The sequence below is a fragment of the Solea solea genome, chromosome 16 (assembly GCF_958295425.1).
Source record: "Solea solea chromosome 16, fSolSol10.1, whole genome shotgun sequence".
NCBI lineage: Eukaryota > Metazoa > Chordata > Actinopteri > Pleuronectiformes > Soleidae > Solea > Solea solea.
In genome coordinates, this window is record NC_081149.1 from 6,305,539 (window position 1) to 6,325,284 (window position 19,746).

The 19,746-nt window shown below is 43.5% G+C and overlaps 1 protein-coding gene across 1 annotated transcript in view; it reads right to left on the minus strand.

The window, feature by feature from the left end:
- Nucleotides 1-19,746, minus strand: part of tmem104 (transmembrane protein 104) — a 46,070-nt gene continuing 26,324 nt past the window's right edge. The window contains exons 9-10 of the mRNA XM_058653967.1: nucleotides 11,703-11,796; nucleotides 1-2,302 (exon numbers count right to left, since the gene is read on the minus strand). Of these exons, the coding sequence (XP_058509950.1) occupies nucleotides 1,539-2,302; nucleotides 11,703-11,796 (858 nt within the window). The 3' untranslated portion in view covers nucleotides 1-1,538. The remainder of the gene's footprint in view (nucleotides 2,303-11,702; nucleotides 11,797-19,746) is intronic.

The following is a 19,746-nucleotide window of genomic DNA, read 5'->3' on the forward strand; positions in this document are numbered from 1 at the left end:
TCCTACACACTGTTCCTTTAATGAGGGAGGAATGTCACAGAGACGGCACATTTAAAAAAGGCACAGAGATGGAAATATAAGGGCAGTATAAGTGACTTCATAAACAGAGACAAGACTCAGATATAAAAAAAAGGAACCAAATGTTACCAAACTTGGCACAGAAAGTGCAGCGCAAGGCTGTGGAGCTACAGTCGGTCCCAGCCTTCACTTTGGGTCACTGACGGCTTCCCCACAGCAAGAAGTGAGGAGCTGTAGATCACCATTAAGTTGTCAGGTGATGGCGCTGTGTGATAGATGCAGTCAAGCCTGCCAGAGTCATGAAAGAGGAGGCAGGGGCAGTAAAAGACGAGAGACATGGCCTGCACATGAACTCCTGGTGATAAACAGAGATGGAGCTCTTCCTGGAGGCCTGTCTGTCTTCTCTTCTGTTCACAGAGGGAATGAAGATATCAAGCCAACGTCTGGTGACGAATTGGAAGCGAGACTGAAGTGATGCATTCCCCATTTCTTCTCTTACTTTCTCCCCCACACTTTCATTATTTAGCTGCGTCGACGGCAACCGACGCGAGTCTGGACGCGACAGGCTCTTATTCTTGTCGCCACTTGGCTCTTTCAATGGCTCTCACATATTTTTATTGGAACATTCTGTGCCGAAGGTCCAGTGATTCACTCAGCAAATACACACCGACTTTCCTGCAGCTTCATCTGAGCAGAGTATCGAATAAATGGCATCCGACAAAACGCTGTCTGGCGATTTCTACAACTTTCCAGATGAAACACTCTCGACAATCTGAACATTTCTGCACTTTGTACGAGCACATTCTAAAGGAAATTGGTCATTTGAAGCACATTTATATCATTTTTTTTAACCAAATTATGTATAGCTGTATTCCGTAATTGGTTTCTAAAATGTGTTTTATCCAATTAGTTGAAATCCTCCTGCATATCCTTAAGTATTTTGTTAAAAAACAAATAAAATAATTTGCTAGCGTACCTGTCACTTACCGACCTGCCTACCTATGTAATTCCCTATGATGAAGCTAAAGCTAAAGCTATACGAGAATCTTGACAGCTGAGTTTTGACAAGAAGACCAGACTGCAGGGAATGGGGATCTACAGGTTGCATTGTAACCTGCCCTTGAGAGAATTTCCAGACTCCTCCTACCTTTTTGTCGCAGAAAACAAAACAAAAAGAGGATTTCAACAAATAAAACAAAAAAGCGTTTAAAAACCAATGACGGACGCAAAACTCTACGTTAAAAACCGTGTGAAAACCTGAGGCCGTCAGGTGTTTGTTGACAAAAGTTGATTTTAATAAATTCCCTTTTCATTACTGTTGTGCTCTCTTTCCAGATTTTTAGAATGAAACATGAACATTTGACATTTTGGTCCCTTTGATTTTTGATAAATTACTCTTCATTACATACAATCTATGCAACAAAAGTCCCATAAAAAGGCACACTGTCCAACCAGCAGCAAGTAAGGCCTCGAGTACAAGTACAGAGAAACCGGCCCAAAAAGATTAAGATAAGAAGTTCTCATGTCTTAGTGTCGGTCAGGATGATGTTGGCTGAGACAAACATGAGGCAGGAGATGGCCCAAAGCACAACAAACCACACCCAGAAGGCGTGGCGGAAGGGGGACTGGTGCTTGTTAATGGTATCTCTGCCCATCACAGGCTCCAGGTGGCGTCTGGCAAAATAAACAAGACAGGCTGGGATAATGTACTGGATCCCTGTGCCGGCGTACGCTCCTGTAATGCCCACCAGGGACTCCAAGTTGTGGGTGCAGAAGGCCACCACGACTGGGGGCACCAGAGTAATGAGGGGGAACACAACGCGGTCCACCACCCACGGGTAGGTGCCGCCGTCCCGATGGAAGAGGGTCTTCCAGTTGTTGCAGAGTGTGATGGCGATGATGGGGAAGTTTGTGCTGATGGTAAAAACCGGGAACAAGCCGAGGAAGTAGCGCAGCACGGGAATATCCAGCACGTTGCAGTTGTCCGTGAAGTTCAGCGTGTACATGTCGTGCAGCAGCGAGCTGTCAAAGCAGAAGATGGCGGTGAACGAGAGGAGGATGTAGAAGCACAGGATCAGGACGTAGTCCGCCAACACCAGTTTGCCCACGTGTTTCTTGTTTGAGATGGGCGTCACCAGGGAGGGGAGGGAATGCTGGCACATGAAGGAGTACACGCAAACCCCGAACAGGTTAGGGACTCCAGAGAAGGAGGCTACCGGTGGTTGTCCCTCACCGCTGTGTTTGCCGATCCGGATAAGAGCCAAGATGATCATCATGGTGAACGCTGTGAAAAGAAGAAGAAGATAAAAAGTTAGCAGTTGTGACCAAAAATAACTCACAGAAGGAACAAACAAGTCTACAGCACAGTTAGAGGACTGGGACACACTGAGCCAACAGACGACTGTCAGGCAGTAGACGACCTCATGAATATGAATTTTCTTCCATATCCTTCCAATATAATTTGGACAACTCGACCCAAATAAAACAGAACATTAATCTAGAGCCAGCTTCTGTGTGATGGTTTACCAGTTTTCACTTTTCAATAATAAAAGAAGTCATTCCCTCTCAAAAAATAGCAACAATATCAGCCTCGAGACCTCTAGATGTAGCCAGTGATCAACATTATCAGTACTTTTCTTTTGAGGTCTCACCTCTGAATTTCCAAGCTGACAACTTCCTCCTTGAGTGGACACACTTCCAACAATTTAGAGCAGGGACTGCTGCTCATCTTTCATGATTTGTATACCAAATTTTATATACTAAGACATTTTTTTTTTTAATAATAATTCAAATTTGGCTGCATATTTCACACAGTGCAATAGACGACACACGAGTTTCAATTTAGATATAGAAACATTTTGAAGTCTCGGTGATGTGGTGATGTTATTTCTGTCAAAAAACAGGACATCCTGTGCGCGACACCTCGTGTGGATTGATTTCATTCTCTCGGAGCGGAACACCCTTTCCAGCCTTGCTTGTCACACAAACATCAGCCATAACAAAAAAAACAAAACAACAACTATGGAACAAATTTCATGGTCCGATGTGAAGTCACCGCAGCCAGGTGAAGACTTGTCTCCGCCCTCCCTGCTCTTCCCATCTCATCTCCAATTGATTTCTGCCGATGCCTCCCTGGAGCGTATCTAAAGGACACCTGCGAGCGTGGCCTGCTGTCCTGTTATGTGCTGACAGTCATGTGACACAGTAATCCGTTTCACCTCCACACACACCCTTTATCAGCCCCCGACACAGGACCTAGTCAAAGCCCTCGGATGGATTGCAGCCAGCCCTTCGACTTTCATCACTGGGAGTCGTAAATGTGGGTTGACATTTAGGAAGTGACCATAATTTGCCGCACATATGCAGAAAATTATTCTATACCATAAAATTCCACCTGGTGCAGCGCTGCTCGAGGACTGGTTGAAATGCATAACTCAGAAGAGTGAGATCCCAGCTGCTTTTGAGGGAGATATTTAAGAGGGTCAATGCAGCACGTCGTGGAATTCTGTACTTCCTGTTTCCAGCTCAGGGTCATGGTGCTTTATCAGGGTCGAGGGGAAGGTGAAGACTTAAACAAGCTCGATTAATCAACTCCTGTGTGCTCCTGCAGTGGCACTTTAATGTGTCAGGAGGATAAAATTCATTCCAATTATCGGGGGGGGGGCGAAGGACTGTACAACGGGGAAGGTGAAAGCACCTGAGAGTGAGGTGTGGAAAGAGACAATATTACAACTATTATTATAATAATAATTATCATTATTTAGAGAAGGTGAATGGGAAGACACAGGGTGAAAAGTTAGAGCAAAACAAAGAAATAAGAATCAAATAAAAAGCAATAAGTGAAGTCCACAATAACTGAGCAGTGGTCAAATGACAAAAGTAAAATTTAATTTAAAAAAAAAAAGCCTCAGGCCAGTACGGAAATGCAGAAAAACAAGCCAGCAAACTGAGATTTTCTTCTTCTTTTTTTTTTAAATCACACTGCAGACGCGAAAAATGCAAAACACCCTACAGACAGAAAACACACAGATTAAAAATAACAATGTCTGCCGGGATAATCATTAACTTGACTTTGTGACGTCGTCGTGTACTGGCCGGTCGGTGAACAACAGCAACATTAAACTGCGAGAGTTAGGCATTTAATGCATTGTTGGCCACCGTCCAGTGTAATCTCTGATTTAGGAAAAATCTCTGCGAGCTGCAAACCTCCTCATTCTGACCTTTAAGAGACTGAGGAGGGCAAATATTGTGGGCAGTGGACCAAGTTTCAAGGACAAGGACACAGAAGATACCAGGCCGCAACTCACAGTTACTCCTTCCCCGTCGATATCGTTTGAAACACTTTTAAAAATGCTTCCTCAACGGTTCTTAAACAACTTATTGCAGCAGCAGAGACACATGCATTTCTTTCCTAATCTCCAAAATCATCCTAAAGTGTGAACGAGCCGTCACTACAGCCCATCTGTTTGCTCCCTGCGCTCCGTCCATCATCGCTCTCTCCTCCAGAGTCTCATCCTGTTCCCACTCTTTCTTGTCTAAAAAGGGAAGCTTCAGTCGAAGCAGTGAGCGCAGAGACCCACCTGGTCCCTGAGAGAAAAAGGTGAAGGACAGGAGAAAGGACGATTTTCTCTTCTTTTCACACCAAGACTCGCCGGCTGCACAGGAAGGAAACAAGCAGGGGAGTTTTAATTAAAAATACCTCAGGGTGGCGGGGCGCCTTTTTCTCGAGTCCAGCCGAGATTGAAACGCTGTGAGAGAGCCTGTGATAAAGTATAACAATGTCAGCCATAGTGGTAAAAAAGCTTAAATGAGAGGTAATGACTAAATGATGCTCCCAATCCCCTAAAACTGCAAAAACCTATTAAAGCGGAGCATCTTTCTTCAGATGACCAGTGGCAGTGGAATCATTCATCATCTTAATCCCGACGTTTGTCAAAGAAACTGAGAGTCACTCCAGATGGTAGACGGGAGCTAAACAACAAAACAACAAAGCTGCTTTAAGCTTTTAACAACGTGGAACAGTTTGTCACGGACGCTCCGCGACAGCATGCTACTACACAAGAGACAAAACTAATCACACCTGCAGCCATCAATCTCAGCAATGCCATGAAGTAAGGGTATATTAGCTCACGCAGAGGAAGGAAACAGTCTACTTCTTTATTTACGCAGTCAATTCAGGCTATGCTAATAATCTCCGTCTACACTCGAAGTCAAAGTGAAGACGCCGGGTGACGTGAATCCCTATTTCCTTGAGTCGCTCACAGTTTGATCCGTGTGAAAAAGTGGCGTGATGTGACGCTGCATCAGATTCCTCCTACATCTTCCTCCAGGACAGTTGCTTCATGTGTTCAAAGAAGGACAACGATTCCAAAGGTGACACAGAACATTCCACCCACTTCAGTCAAACAACACCGGCTACAAGTGTCTTTGTGGGTGGCAACAAAACACAGCAACAGTGTTCTTTAAAACTCAAATTAGCATGGATGTGGCTTAGTGATACAGATGAGAGCAACTTTTCCTGACGCTCGAAGGATCGCACAGAAGAAGAGATCTGTGGCTTCAGGCCGTCTGACATCAATACATCAATGTCTGTGGCAAACACTTCAAATCAAATGTTATAATGATGTTAAAGTCAATGGAGTGAATATTGATGGATTGAAAGGACAGAACAAAGATGACATAAAAAGGACAACAGTTAAGAATACTGTAGGGTCATTTGTCCACTTGGTTGGCAGGAGACTGAAAGGACACCAACTAAAGCGATTTGCCCGACAAGCCAAGGGATTTTGGCTCCCAATTCAGAATTTGTCTGACTGAGACTGCCTTGCCACCATCAGTCAGGAGGGCTTCTTTTCCACCCAAAAAACTACGACCTCAAACAAGGGCAACAAAGTCTGGTGGGCTGTTCTCATCTATAGCCTCCTTAGTAATAGATGAGGGGTCAGATTCAGTCACACTCCAGCTACATCCCTGCTACTCCACTATTCGCAAACACTCGCCGTCCACACCACCGTCCCAAAAAACACAGAGACTCCAGAAACTGAAACCATGGCCACCTCCTGATTGATTTTCCTTTCAGTTTTTGAAAAGAAATTCCTGCTTTTACTTTTCACCATTGCCGATTCTCCCTTGTGGTACTTTCTGAAACTAATGGTGAGTCTCAGTCAAGTCAGATTTTCCAACTCAGAAAACTGGAGCAACCACAAAAACTTTGACTCCAAGAGAATTCCAAGATGGCTACCACTGGTGTCAATAATAAAAAAAGACTCTCTACTTTTACTGGTAACTGCACTTCTGTTTTATTTGGTTCACATTTAGTCCATCGTACACACAGTGCGGTTCAATTTTTATCCATGGACATGCTGCTACGCTGTTTGTGTTTGCGGAATACTGTGTAGAGTGTAATTTTTTCCCCAACCTCCTGTTTATGGCAGGCACAAGCCCAGTGTGCCTGATGTGCATTTTTATTGGAACGCACGGCTTGTACGTGTGCACATAGAATTTTCTTCAAATTAAAACAAGCCTTAAATGCATTATTCAGTGACTATTACAAATCAAAAGGAAACCAAGAACTTTCAGGTAATCTAACACCATGACTTCCTTCATGCTCGCCTTCTTTATTCTGTATTGACAGGCTGGAAAAGCCGCTTCAGGAGACGCCACAGACTCCCTGATGTAGTTTAAACTGATGAAATCTGTGTCACCCACACACACAAGCCAATAACAGCCCCCCCCCGTCTGTCCAAAGACCCTCCAATCAACTCATTCATTCGGACGCAATGAGCCACTTCTCCTCAGCAGATATCTATCAGGATGTGGTGATTAAATGTGCTATGAAAGTGACGTGCCGAGCCTCGCCAATACTCTCCACGACACCTGACATGTGAATACAGTAACTGAGAGTATATATTGAGAGGATGTCAGACCGCGTCACGGCACATCCACATAGCAGGCAGCCGTCCATCAGCCTGTGATTTAGACGACCGGAATGAGGATGTGTGCGACCTTGGGAGAAATGCTTCAACTTAACAACCTTCCGGAGCAGTTTCGCTTCGGCTGTATTCTCTGTGGCTGCAAACAAAGCTGTAGCTGTTAACCTAGAGCTGGCAGACACTTTCAATACACCAAGGAGTCGTTGACAGCCTGTGGAGAAGGACTCTTCAGCAGCGCTCTCAGAAGAGATGGGAATCCTGGACTCAATTAATGAGTAGAAAATGGTGGAAGGTGAGAGGTGATCAATCTCGTGTGCGACAGAGCAGGAGAAAAGCTGGGTGGGGGGTGGTCTCGCTCCTTAGAGAGAATGACTGGGACATGCGTACGTGAGGAATTCATTGATGATGGTGAGAAGGTCAAGGACTTCACAGTGGCTGCGGATGCAGTTTAAAATGGAAAAAAGGTGCATTCTAAGTGAAGGTTTTCCCGTCTTGATTGCCAGTCCAAACCTCTCCTCCCCTGGTGGTTGTGGAGCACGGCAGACGTCCTATGATTAATTAAGAGAGGCACTCCTCGAGCACTCTTAGATAATCTTGTTGGTAATTAGCAGCGCCGGCTCTCTGCCCAATTCTCACCAGGGTTTCAGGATTGCTTGCTGTGGCAGAGCTGTCACTTCAAACGTATCAGGAGCGGTGCTAAAGCGGGCTGCCACCGCAGCGTTTGGTGGGTGGCTGAGTGATAAGTGGCCGCTTCGCCTCCAGACAATGAGTGTGATCTCAGATAGGTTTATCGGTAAACACAGCACAGAGCAGAGCAGCACTCATCCTGCCGTTCTGGTTCACAGGGAAGGGGCTGATGAAACTCCACCACACCGTCTTAACAGCTTCATGAAAACATAAATATGTACATCCCTTCCGTAGATAGGAAAGATAGGAAACTAGTTTAATGCACTACCTTTTACAAAGATTATATTTTAAGTACAGATAAAATCCATCCGTGGAGATGTGAGTCAGAAATATGGAAGAGGTCAGTACAGGAAAACACAGTCAAATCCAGATTGGTGCATGAGACCGAATGACATCATGATCAGTTGCCACTTACACTCGACATGGAAACCTACTGTGACTGTGGCTGTGGTCATGTCTCCATTTATTTGGACTGATGCTTTAGTCCTTGGGTGTCACAGAGAGACGGAAAACAAATGATTTTCTTAAATGTAATTTTCACAGGACTTGTTGAACTGAGTGGTTCTGGTGTACAGTTCATTGACCCTACCCCCCCACCGCCCTGTGAGCTAACAGGCTCTGGACAAACTGAACTCCGCCAGTCCACAGAGTCCTGCTGACCTTCAAAAACAATATCTCCCCTCCCTCCTTATCCATTAAAAATAGGCAGCGGGCAACTGTGCACTTTGTGTGCACTTTCTTAGCTCCTCATGCTATGATGTCGTAAACTAAGAGCATGGGATTTGAATGTCGTGACCAGAGGCATCACGTGTTTTGGGTGTTCTTTTGTCTGTCTGTCCCATTTGTTTGCCTAGTTAGGTTTTGCCTAAAAATATGAAACGCACACCTTGTTTGTTTGGGCTGCTAGGGGGTGACAAAAATAAAAAAAATTTTGATTGGTATACAAGTGATTGTTAGTGTCTCAGATATTGAAGGTGATGCCTCAGTTCATTTACCTGCTGGCTACGAAAATTGTCAGAAAAGATGACTGTTGTGTTCTGTCAAATTAAAATGTAGTTTTAAAGATATAATAAAAATTTATGGACGAGTCATTAGGGTCACGAGTCCCAAATAACTCGGATCGTGACTCCAATGAAAATCCCACAGTGTTACAGACAGAGGAGGAGGAGCAGACAGTCACACCATCACTCATGTCTTATGGCTGAAAGAAAAAAAGAAAAAATAAATCAGGCTCAGTGGACACCAAGGTGACAACATTTGAGTCACAACAACCATGACAAGGCCAGAGCCACGGGGCAGAGGCAGGGGTCTGTTGCACCAGCCAGCTGCTAACCCTGGCGTCCAGCACACCGTGTCACCACAGACACGCTGCAGTGGCACGATATAAAGGCAGTGGTGGGGGAATGGTCAAGAGACTCCTGAGACGCAAACTACGTTGCGTTAATAAACTGTGTGTACGTCAATTAACAGAGTAAACAGTTAACGACCCTCATAACAACTTTCAAACATTGCCATTCAAAGCTCAAGTTAATGATACCTTGAGAATATGGTTCCTGCTTTATCTTGCCAACTGAAGTTTGATTTAAGTTTGTAAATTGCTCATTCTCTCACACCAAAGTCCATAGAGAAAGTCAGCATTTATAGCTCTTGGGCCCAGAGGAGCTGCTGGACTACTGATGCCTCGATTGTATCACAAGAATCTGAAACGCTGAAGTCACAAAACAACACAATTAAACTTACTGATGGAGGCAGCACAACTGCTGTTCACCAGGAAGCAAAATTGCTGATTTTCTGCATGGACTTTGGTCGTGAGTGTTTTTTAAAAGCAAAACCAACTTTAGTTTCCTGTTTAATAAGGCTGTGTTGCAGCTGGATGAAGTGGCAAATATATTCTTAGGATATTGTAGATTTAAGCAGGAGAAGATTTTATACGGGAAGCCTTTTATTAAATAGCTAAAATCATTTTTTCCTTGTGGTCCACGATGACTGTGCGTGCCTGTCTAAGTGCAGTACTGACTTTGCGTACCTCATACAATCAGACTAAAAAAGGGTGAATTGTTTGTACAGCAGCTGTAAAACATTGGTCAAAGTACCTGTCGAATGACGTAAAGGCACAATCTGCCATTCACGTGTAAACAGGGGAGCACTGTAGAATATTGTAGCCACTTGCCACAGTGCGGTTACAGTGCTTCAGAGAGCAGCATGCCACTTTGAAACACCGTGTAGTTGTCAGAAAGGAGACGCGGGTACTGAATTCAGGTAGAGAAACTGCATCTTAACAGCCCCGCAGCGTGATTCTGCCGTAGTGAAGAAGCAAGTTTGGGAAAAAAAACAATCTACAGATAAGACAAGTCATCTTCACGCAGCAGGAAATCCACTCTTTTCTCTGCACCGCAAGACAAATGAAATAAAAAGGGATAACGGGATAAACACTGCACAAGTTTGTAGAGCATGACAGAAACTGGCTTTTTAACCCTGTTCCTGAAAGATACTTTTATTACTTATTACTTTGCACGTTGACTTAGGACACCAACAGATGTTAGGACCCACAGTTTGGGAACCACTAATCCAGTATGCCAGACTTGACCAACTTACCTCTGACTAATAACGGTTTGTTGGAGGAGATAAAGACTTTGAGATGGTGCTCAGACGACCTTGCAATCACCCCAAATAAATTTTATGCAAGCCTTAAGGCATGGTTCGACCGGGGGATTTTTCCCTCACACTGTTCACTCTTTCAATCAAGACACACTAGAGAGTTTTTGGGTTTTTTTAGATTCAACTTATCTCACCATTTCACAGTCGTTTTCAAACGGACAGTGAAGTTTGGCTTCGGTGATCAAATGCTGCCTCCATCATTAAGTTCAAATGTGTTTCACTTTGTGTCATTGGTGTAGACCAGCAAACTTTCAGTGCACCCCTAAGCTAAAACATCAGATTTTCTCTATGGATTAAGGTGGTTTAGAAGTTTTTGAGTGAGCAATAAACAAAATGGCCCTGGCGCGCTGGTAGCCATGTTATCAGCGAGAATTAGCCTCCATGTCTTGGCTGGTTCATGGCAAAGGGGGCGCTCACAGAACAGTCAGCACTGTGTTAGTGCCTGAAAAACCCTTTAAATTTTCCCTTATTAACATTTGTCTAATACAGCACTCTATGACTAAGACTTAAAGTACACATGACAAAATCACAGCTTTCTATTTCTGATTTTTATCAAAAATGATGTCTAGTTTTTAAGTCTAAATCAAATTTATTTTTTATTAGTCACCCCTTATGCTATCACTCAAATACACAGAGGAACCATAAAGCTTACTCTGGAGACATTTTAAATCATTTGCCGAGTGCTGCAAGGAGCCACAACCAATCAATTACAAAGAGAGCTGTGGGAGGGCGAGGACAGACGGGGGGGATGAGTGAAAAGTGCGGTCGAAAAGAAAGCCAGTGGACAGTGTGTGGACGCTACAGTGGTTGTGTGTTGCTTATTTGAGGTAGCGTGCGGCTGTGCGGGGGTGACGGGAGCGCCATGATTCAGTGGTGTTGTGATTTTAACAGCGGGGCCCAGGACGGGCGGTTTATTTTCATCCGACACCCTGTGAGTGACAGTCCAATCAAGCCTGGGACGGGCTGTCAAGCCTGTCAGGCTGAGGAATGAGGGGAGATGGGAACCAAAGACAGAGCAGGACCAATCCATGATGGACGGACCTGAGCGCAGCGGCCACACAGGCTGAGGCACATGGCAGAGGGGGTGGGGGGTAAATATGCGAGGAGACATTAAGGGAATAGAAATGTGTTTATGGTGAAAAAGATGAGTGGGGAAAAAGCAAAAATGTCTCAAGTAATATTGGTGTAGGAAATCTTTTGTGCAGGTATAGTTTTCAGTTTACAGAGTGACACGACAGATTTTAGCCATTTAAGTACTCTTAAATAGATTTTAAGAACATGGTCACTATTTTGCTTCAGCGTTGGACACCATTCACCAAAGTCCATACAGAAAGTTTGTGGTTTTACAGAAAATAAAATAAAAGTAAGTAGCAAATAGGGGAATGTGGAGGGTTACATCGGTCTTACCAATCCAGCGCATGAATGAGGTGAGGATCTGAAGATATTTGGTCTTCTGAGCGTTGAAGAAGGTGAAGGGTCCCAACAGGACAGCAAACACACTCTGCAGAAAGAAGAAAGACAAGAAATCCACTCATATTATTATATTATGCTGGTTGTTTGCCAGCATTGACCAAACAGTTTCAGTTTGCACAGTTTTCCTCCAGACTCACATAAACTGGGCTTGTGGACTTGAAAGGAATTTAAACGTTCAAGAGGCTGAAAATACAATTTTGTGTGCCCACAGAGGCCTTTGAGTTTGTGCCACACAAATTATCCCACCTGTGATGTGAGTCCAAGTGAAGGCTTGTGGAGAAAATGTGAAATATTCTTTCAATGTTTTCTGAGGATAATCGTGTTTAATACATAAAGGGTCTGTGAGGACACAGGGACCTTGAACCACCAAGATCTAATCACGTCGTTGTGACGTGATTCCAAGTGAACGTTTGTGCCAGAATTGAATGAAATTTCTAACTGGTTTCACTTAATAAATATGAACTCACTATCACTGTGGCTTTGACCTTTACATTTAAATTAAATTTGAAAAGAATTTTCCAACTAACGTCACAAAAATAGTGAGAAACAAAACTGACCTTGGACCACCACAGTTTCATCAGCACGAGATTGAGGCTAAGGCTACGTTCACATCACAGTCACAATGTTTAGACCAGATTCAAATCAGATTCTTTAATCTTATTTTGTTACGGGAAAATCAACCTATTTATTACTTGATTTTTAACAGCACATGATGTACATTTTGTAAATGGTGTTCACATTTAGAGGAAAACAGATGATAATGTACAGCACATAATGAGTGGACACCAGCGTGACTGACAGCTGTGTTATCCAATAGGAGCCTGGTTGCAGGTGAAAACCCTCAATCTTGAGGCCTCAAAACGAGAGTTCAGATTCTCATGTGTGGGTGATGTCACAACCCGTTTACCACTTGTAACTACAAGTGTCCTGCGTCTCACTTCCATGGGAATGCAACCGTTTCCTCTCAAATGCTACACAGAAAATTTTTAAACATTTGAAAAGTCCACTCAGTATTGAAGCGGGAAATTATGTCAGAACTGAAAGCTATCACACCCAATTTGGTGATGAGATTAAGCCTTAAAAGAACAGCATTATACTCCACAGTTGTTTGGCCTCTCACTCGTGTTTCCAAAAAAAAATCTGATCAACGGAAAAACTCTGATATGAGTCATTTCAGCCAAGTGATGTGAACTTGAACCAAGTGGGTGTTTCTGCCAAATCTTAAAGGATTCCCTCTAGATTTTTTTTATTTTTAAAAATGGGAGGAATGGACACCCGAAAAAAACAAAACACTGCCTGAGGCCGCAGCTGGTGCCAAAGTGGAGGCATAAAAATGGCCACCCCTCCAGGCATTATTTCACTTCAGTGCATTTGCTTGATTCCTGTTACAGCTTTGTTTTTGACTTGTGATTGTGTCACCTCCCCTAATAATAACACAATCCCCAAGTACCACATGACCAAATCCCATCAGCTCTCTCTTGGTATCAAAAAAAACTAAAAAAAAAAATAATAATGATTAAAAAAGAAAAAAAGATGGGTGAACAGATGAACATGTGGAACGATCCACGGTGCAACAAAAACTTGAAATCCACTCAAGCCTCACCTCTGATTGCCTATCAGATACTCGCTTTTATCAGGAGCAGCGATCACAGGCAGTGGCTCAGCCTCTGCAGCTCCAATTCCATCAGCCCACCTCCCCACTCTCACTCCTCCACACACCTCTCCATCCCTCCATCCCTCCATTCTCTGACTGCACACTGTGAGACGCATGAGGCCATCTCATTTCTGGAGCAGCCTCCCGAGTTTCAAATGCCCTGTTCAGACCTGCTATTCAAGGGATAATTCAGGTTCTTTAGTCTGAGCTGACTGTGCTGTGAGCGCAGGAATCTTTCCAGGTGACACGGAAAGAAACCACTGTAGATGAGATGTAGAGCTGATCGATTAAATCAGTATTGGGTGAACTCCAGTTGAATGTAGACAGACACTTCTTTATAATTTAAAGTCGAGTCGAGAATATCTTAAGAATATCTCTCCATTAGAGAGCCTTTTTCCAACTGGAAACTTAGATTTGTAAACCGCTCACTCTCCCACTCTAAAGCCCATAGAGAAAATCATCGATTTTACATCACAGCACACAGGAGTTGTTGATCCACTTCTGCCTCCATCAGTGAGTTCAAATGTGTTAAAATGTGACTTTGGCATTTGAAATCTTTTGCTGGGATTTCTGTATATGACACAAACTCAGCAAATGAGTCAGCAGTAAAACAGCAGCTCCTGTGTCTCCACCTACTAAAAATGCTGACTTTCTCTATGGACTTTGGTGCAGGACATTGAGCAGTTTACAGACTTCAGTTTGGCTCTCCGGTGAAGCGATGAAGCAAACAGATGATGACATCTTTAAGTGTGAAATATTTTGGATCGTAAAAAGGCAACAGGGGCAGGACAAATTAAGCAAAGGGCCGCCACAGTTAATGGAAAAAAGTGTTTACAGCGACACACCATAAAAGGACAACAAAGAATAAACATAAAGGAGATGCAAGTAACGCCGCCGTAAAGAGACAAGCACTACTACCAAAGCATATTAAAAACATCTATTGGATTTTTATAGTGAGGAGATTTTACGAGCCGCCGCGCCTCCCTGCAGAGAAATCACACACAGTCCGTGATTCCTGGCTGAAGTTCCATCATTCCTGTGGTGTAAAATCTGACTAAAGTCACTGTGCTTTAGTTCAGCAGAGATCAAAAGATCTATTTCAGAAAATGTCTGAGCTCTATGGTGAAGGTCAGTCACTTCAAAAATGTTTCAAACACTACACTACACATTATTTTCAATGTAATCATTGCAAAGTAAATTAGGGGATGGAGGATATTCGGACATAACAAGAGTCAGCTGTTAGGTCCAGATGTACAGATGGACAGCTGGAGGGAACTGTGGGAAACGGTCTCTAATTCCACTGAAAAATGATGACGCCTATGTGTCTTTATATCAAAGTATCACCAGCTGTCTTCTTGGCAAGGTTCGGCCTGGGCTCAAGACGAGTCAAAGCATAAATCTGTCAGTGGTAATGAATGAAACAAAGTGACGGGAGATGTGACCTAAGAACAAAGTGAAATTAACGGCATCTGGCCGACACGCTGAGCCCTTCCCAGCATCTCCGCTTTCTGCATAAAGATCAGTTTGTACTAAACTAGAGTATGACATCAGCCTGAGTTTAGATACAATGTATTTCTGTTCAATGAAAATGGCTTCTTCAGATCATGACTGAATTAACGTGACTGCTACAACTAGAGGTCGACCGATACAGGGTTTTTCTCTGACTGATAAAGAATTTTAGAAATCAGGGGCAGCCAATGGCTGATAATTGTTATTGAACAACACCAATGGTCTGTCACAGCAATCCACATTGTATCAAAATAAAGTATTTTCTATAAAAATGACGTATAAGCTAAATATTAAATGAATACAAACAGGCTACAACTATTGACTACATCAAATTCAGAACCCAACCAGATTTAACAGGTTAAAGGGTAAATATAATCTTTGATAATGACTTTATTTGGTGTAATAATAAATTGGTTTTAGAATTGGTTGTGCCAAGCCAAGCTGCAAAGCTTGACCTCAAAACTGTTGATTCTTATTTTGGAGTTTTTTTAAGCGGGTTTAATCCAAATCAGCCGTGTTCCCATGTTTAATCTGGAAGTTAAAAAAATCCATATTCCTTAGTTTAATCCTGAAGTTAAATCCAATTATTAACCAACCCAAATATAAAATCATTGGGTTTCTGGAATTGAACTCCTCCAAAACATGAAATCATGCCACTTAGCACCCAGAGTTATCTACGCAAACATTTTTCAAATGGAGAATAAAACCTCCAAATGATCTTATCAAGAACATGACATGATTTATCATGGTACTAATGATTACTGGTTAATGAGTTTGCCACCATTTGTACTGCATTCCTTTTTAAGTTGATCTCTAAAACCTTCTTGAAAAAAATGGTTGCCGTGAGTAAAATACAAACAAATCGTGTCAAAACATCAAGAGAGTAGTCGACGAGACACAGAGGGGGGAGAGAAATCACAGGAGAGCAGGGAAGGGCACAGAAAAAGACAGCATGGGAATGGAAAAGTGGAAGTGCGAGTGGGCGAGCGAAAAGGCATCAGATGCCACGTCCCGTTGGGAGACTTGGCAAAACCCAACTGGAGCAGATACATAAACTGGTAAGGAGAGGCAAAGCCAACATGAGTTCACTCGTCTGACTTTTGAAAATTTGGATGTGAGACCTGGAGTAAGAAGCACCATAGAGGTTGGACAACAACTTACTTTTGCTGCAAATAACTACTATCGTATTTAAGACCTTTTAGGACCAAGGAATGTAGGGTATGCCGTACACGGCCAACAAATATGATGATCTTGATACAGGGATTCAGCAAAAAAAACAACCGGATTTGAAGGATTTACATTATTTTCACCTTTGACGTGTCTAGTATAAATTGGCACAAATCGCCAAAATGGACGCCAAAATTCAAAGTAGCCAATTTCCTGTTGAGGCCATGGTTACGGTCAACTTTTTTGTTTTGTCTTGGTCTATAAACAGGGGTGCACATAACTTTTTCAGTGAGTTACTCAGGTGAGTACCAGGAGATGGTGTTTGGTACTCACCCCATATGTAGCGTGGTCTTAATAAGTGCAGTCTCCCTCACTGTCCTCCTCAGTGTCGCCAGCACTGTCCTCTTCAGTGTCGCCCCCACTGTCCTCTGCTTCAGCTTCCTGCATGGTACATGATGAAGACGCTGCAGATGCACCTCCCTGTCCTTGGTTGAGCCTCCGATTAGCTGTCTCCATCCACAGGTCAACAGCTTGCTTTGGGTCGAATGTCTCTGTGGTCTGCTTTGACAGGTGAATGTGCATCAGGGCTGAGAGACGAGCATGTGACAGACGTGATCTGTACTTGGTTTTTATTATGTTGAGATGTGAGAATCCCCTCTCACAAGCTGCACTGCTTAAAGGCAGTGTAAGAGACAGCTTAACCACCTTGTTGATGTTGGAGTAAGCATCTGGGTTACTTGTATTTATTATTTGGACCAAATCATACACAGAAGAGGCTCCCAGGCGTTTTCCTGCCTGCTTTAAGCGCATCCATTCTGTCACAGTGGTGTCTTTGTCAAGTTGCAAGGTGGCCTCATATTTCTTGAGAATGCTGCAAACTGTTGTGTTTCCAAAACTGTGGAGGTCTTGCATTTCCTGAGGCCATGTTGAAGGATCAAAAACTAAGAAATGATTACATGACTTGAGGGAGTCATATCTGATTTCAAACTCTTCAATTAACCCCCTGAGTAAGTTTGTCTTGTCTCTGTCAGCATCAGCATTACAAACAGTGTGTGCCCTGTGGCCTTCACCATCAAGCAGAAGTGTGAACTGTCCAATGGCCACCATGAGTTCATCCTTACATTCTCCAATGGTCAGCTTTTCCTTCTGAAACCTAATGGATGTGGTCTTCAAAATGTTGCCAATATCAAGCATGTTTGACAGAAAGCACTGAAAACGCTCTGTGCAGATATGCTGCAAGTCCCTGTTATCACTCATAGCCAGTTGCATTTTAATGGCTGGCAATAGTCTTGATATTTTTAACAGTGTTTCATGCCTCCATGCAGACCATCTGATATTATGAAACTTACCCAGTTTCACAAAGGAGATCCCATTTTCTTCACACAGCTTCTTCAGTGCAGCAGTTTTTTTTGCTCCACCTTTTTGTAAATAAAACTGCAGCAGCTTGACCACAGAGCTATTAAATGACTCACAGTAAGGAACGTTGCGATCAGCTGCTTTTGCGCAATTCTCCAGTGTGTGTGCGGTGCACAGAATGTGCACAAGGGAATCTCCAACTGCAGCAAGTCGCCGGAGTTTTGGCACAACGCCGTTGTAGATACCGACGTTGACAGCAGCCCCATCTGTGCACACAGCGACCAACTTTGTTGTCCAGTCATCCAAGCCTGTGTCCTGGAAAAGTCTCACAAGTGCGTCTGTTATGGCCTGCGCGGTTCGGTCAGCACCCAATTCAATCAGTCCAATAAAGTCCGAGGTAAATTCTCCGCTGCTGGACACAGACACAATGTAAACGATTTCCTGCTCAGTTTTTGTGATGTCCTCAGATCCATCAAAAAGCAGCCCCCAAAAATCAGCAGACTGCAACTTGGCACGTAACTCCCTGCTGATGGAGTGAGCGATGCTCTGCATGATTCGTGTCCCCCCTTCACGTGAATGATATGCACCTCCGACGTTTACTCCAAGCCGCTTCAGTAAAGGAACATCCTCAGAATAGGAAGACATGGGACGTGCGTGTTTAGCTTTATGGAAGGCGAGGAGAAAAATATTAAACAGAGCTTGTCGCTGTTCTTCATTTGACCTGTCTCGCCATCTGGCAAGTGGGCGACTGGATATTTCTTCTCGGCTAGCGTGTTTATTAGCAATGGCTTGCGCCACATTTGTGTGCTCCTTGCTCTTTTCATGTTTGTCAAATAAAGGATGGTTGAAATTCTTTGAGCCTTTATAAAACGCACCTGTTTTGTCTGCTAGCTGTGGATTTGAGCGGCAAATCTTGCACCACATTTCAGTGCGCTCATCGTTCGTTTCAAGCCACTGCACATCCTGGAGCCACTTTTCTGAAAAAAGTCTTTTATTCGGCTCTGGCTCAAGTTGACGTTTCTTTGTAGGTGGCGAAACGCCAAAGAAGCTGCTTAATGTCTGTTGCTTTTTGGACATTTCTGACAGTAGTTGACAACCAACATGCAATGTGTAAGGTCAGATGAGGATCGGTAAAGTACGCAAGGGTGCATAGTTATACACACGTCATTACGCATTCCTGATTTTTTTCGCGCATGCGTACCTGCGTACCAGTTATGTGCACCCCTGTCTATAAACGTCTTCCCACCAAGTTTCGGGAAATTCGGTGGAACTCAATTTCGCCTCTGTTTCCACCAAAGGGGCGCTTTAGAGCCCTTAAACAACGCACGGGTCCGGGAACTATGGCAATATTGCATTTTCGCCAGACCTGACCTCCATGCAAAGTTTCAAGAGTTTTTATGCACGTTAACCCCCTCAAAAATGACCGCAAAGCCACAAATATAATAATAATCTGAAGGACAACCAGAGGTTCCTCGCACAAATTTGTGTCTCGGGCCCTAAATATTTGGCGCCAGTGTATCATTTACCATATTGCGATATCCAAGTCTGGAAGATATAATGTCGTAAAGAACAAGTGAGGGAGCAATAATTAGATTAATATCACACAGAATAACCTCGGTTCCAGGTTCTTTCAGCAGGAAACATGCAACAGTGTCACCTAAACACATAAAAGAGCCACATGACAGCAGATAAAGAAATGAATATGACTGGAAATTCATAACGGAGACAGATTAACGCTTGGTTCCAATGCATTTATTCATTTAATACTGGGTCTGGGCTGCACTAAGAAATCTCATCTCACTCTTGCTTGCAAGGCCGACATACATATTTTCCTCTGCATTTCTGTCTGCACAGAAACTGCTTACGTTTCATGCTCGGTTTAATAAATGTCTCAATAAACAAAACAGAAATTCAGTCAAGTGAAAAGTGGCGTGAATTATATCTGGGTAGAGGCTTCTCTCCCACTGCCTCCTGCTCTGGAAGGATGATGGGCTTTGCTCCTCCAGGGGCAGCACTACTCATCAACTATGACCATTTCACGTTTGGCAACAAAGACGTTCTTAGAAGAATCTGCCATTTTTTTTTGTCCCCTCAGCTTTATGAGACAACACCTTGCTGGTTGTAATCACACACCTCAATGAAAGGCAATAAACCATGAGTCTGAGGTGAGATGAGAAACTGCCAAGGTGACCAAGGCCAGATGATGGATACAAACAATGAGATCAGCCCTGTTAGCTCGGTTTAGAGGCTCCCTGCTGTCATTTATTCACAGAACACGTTGTAAGTTCAAAT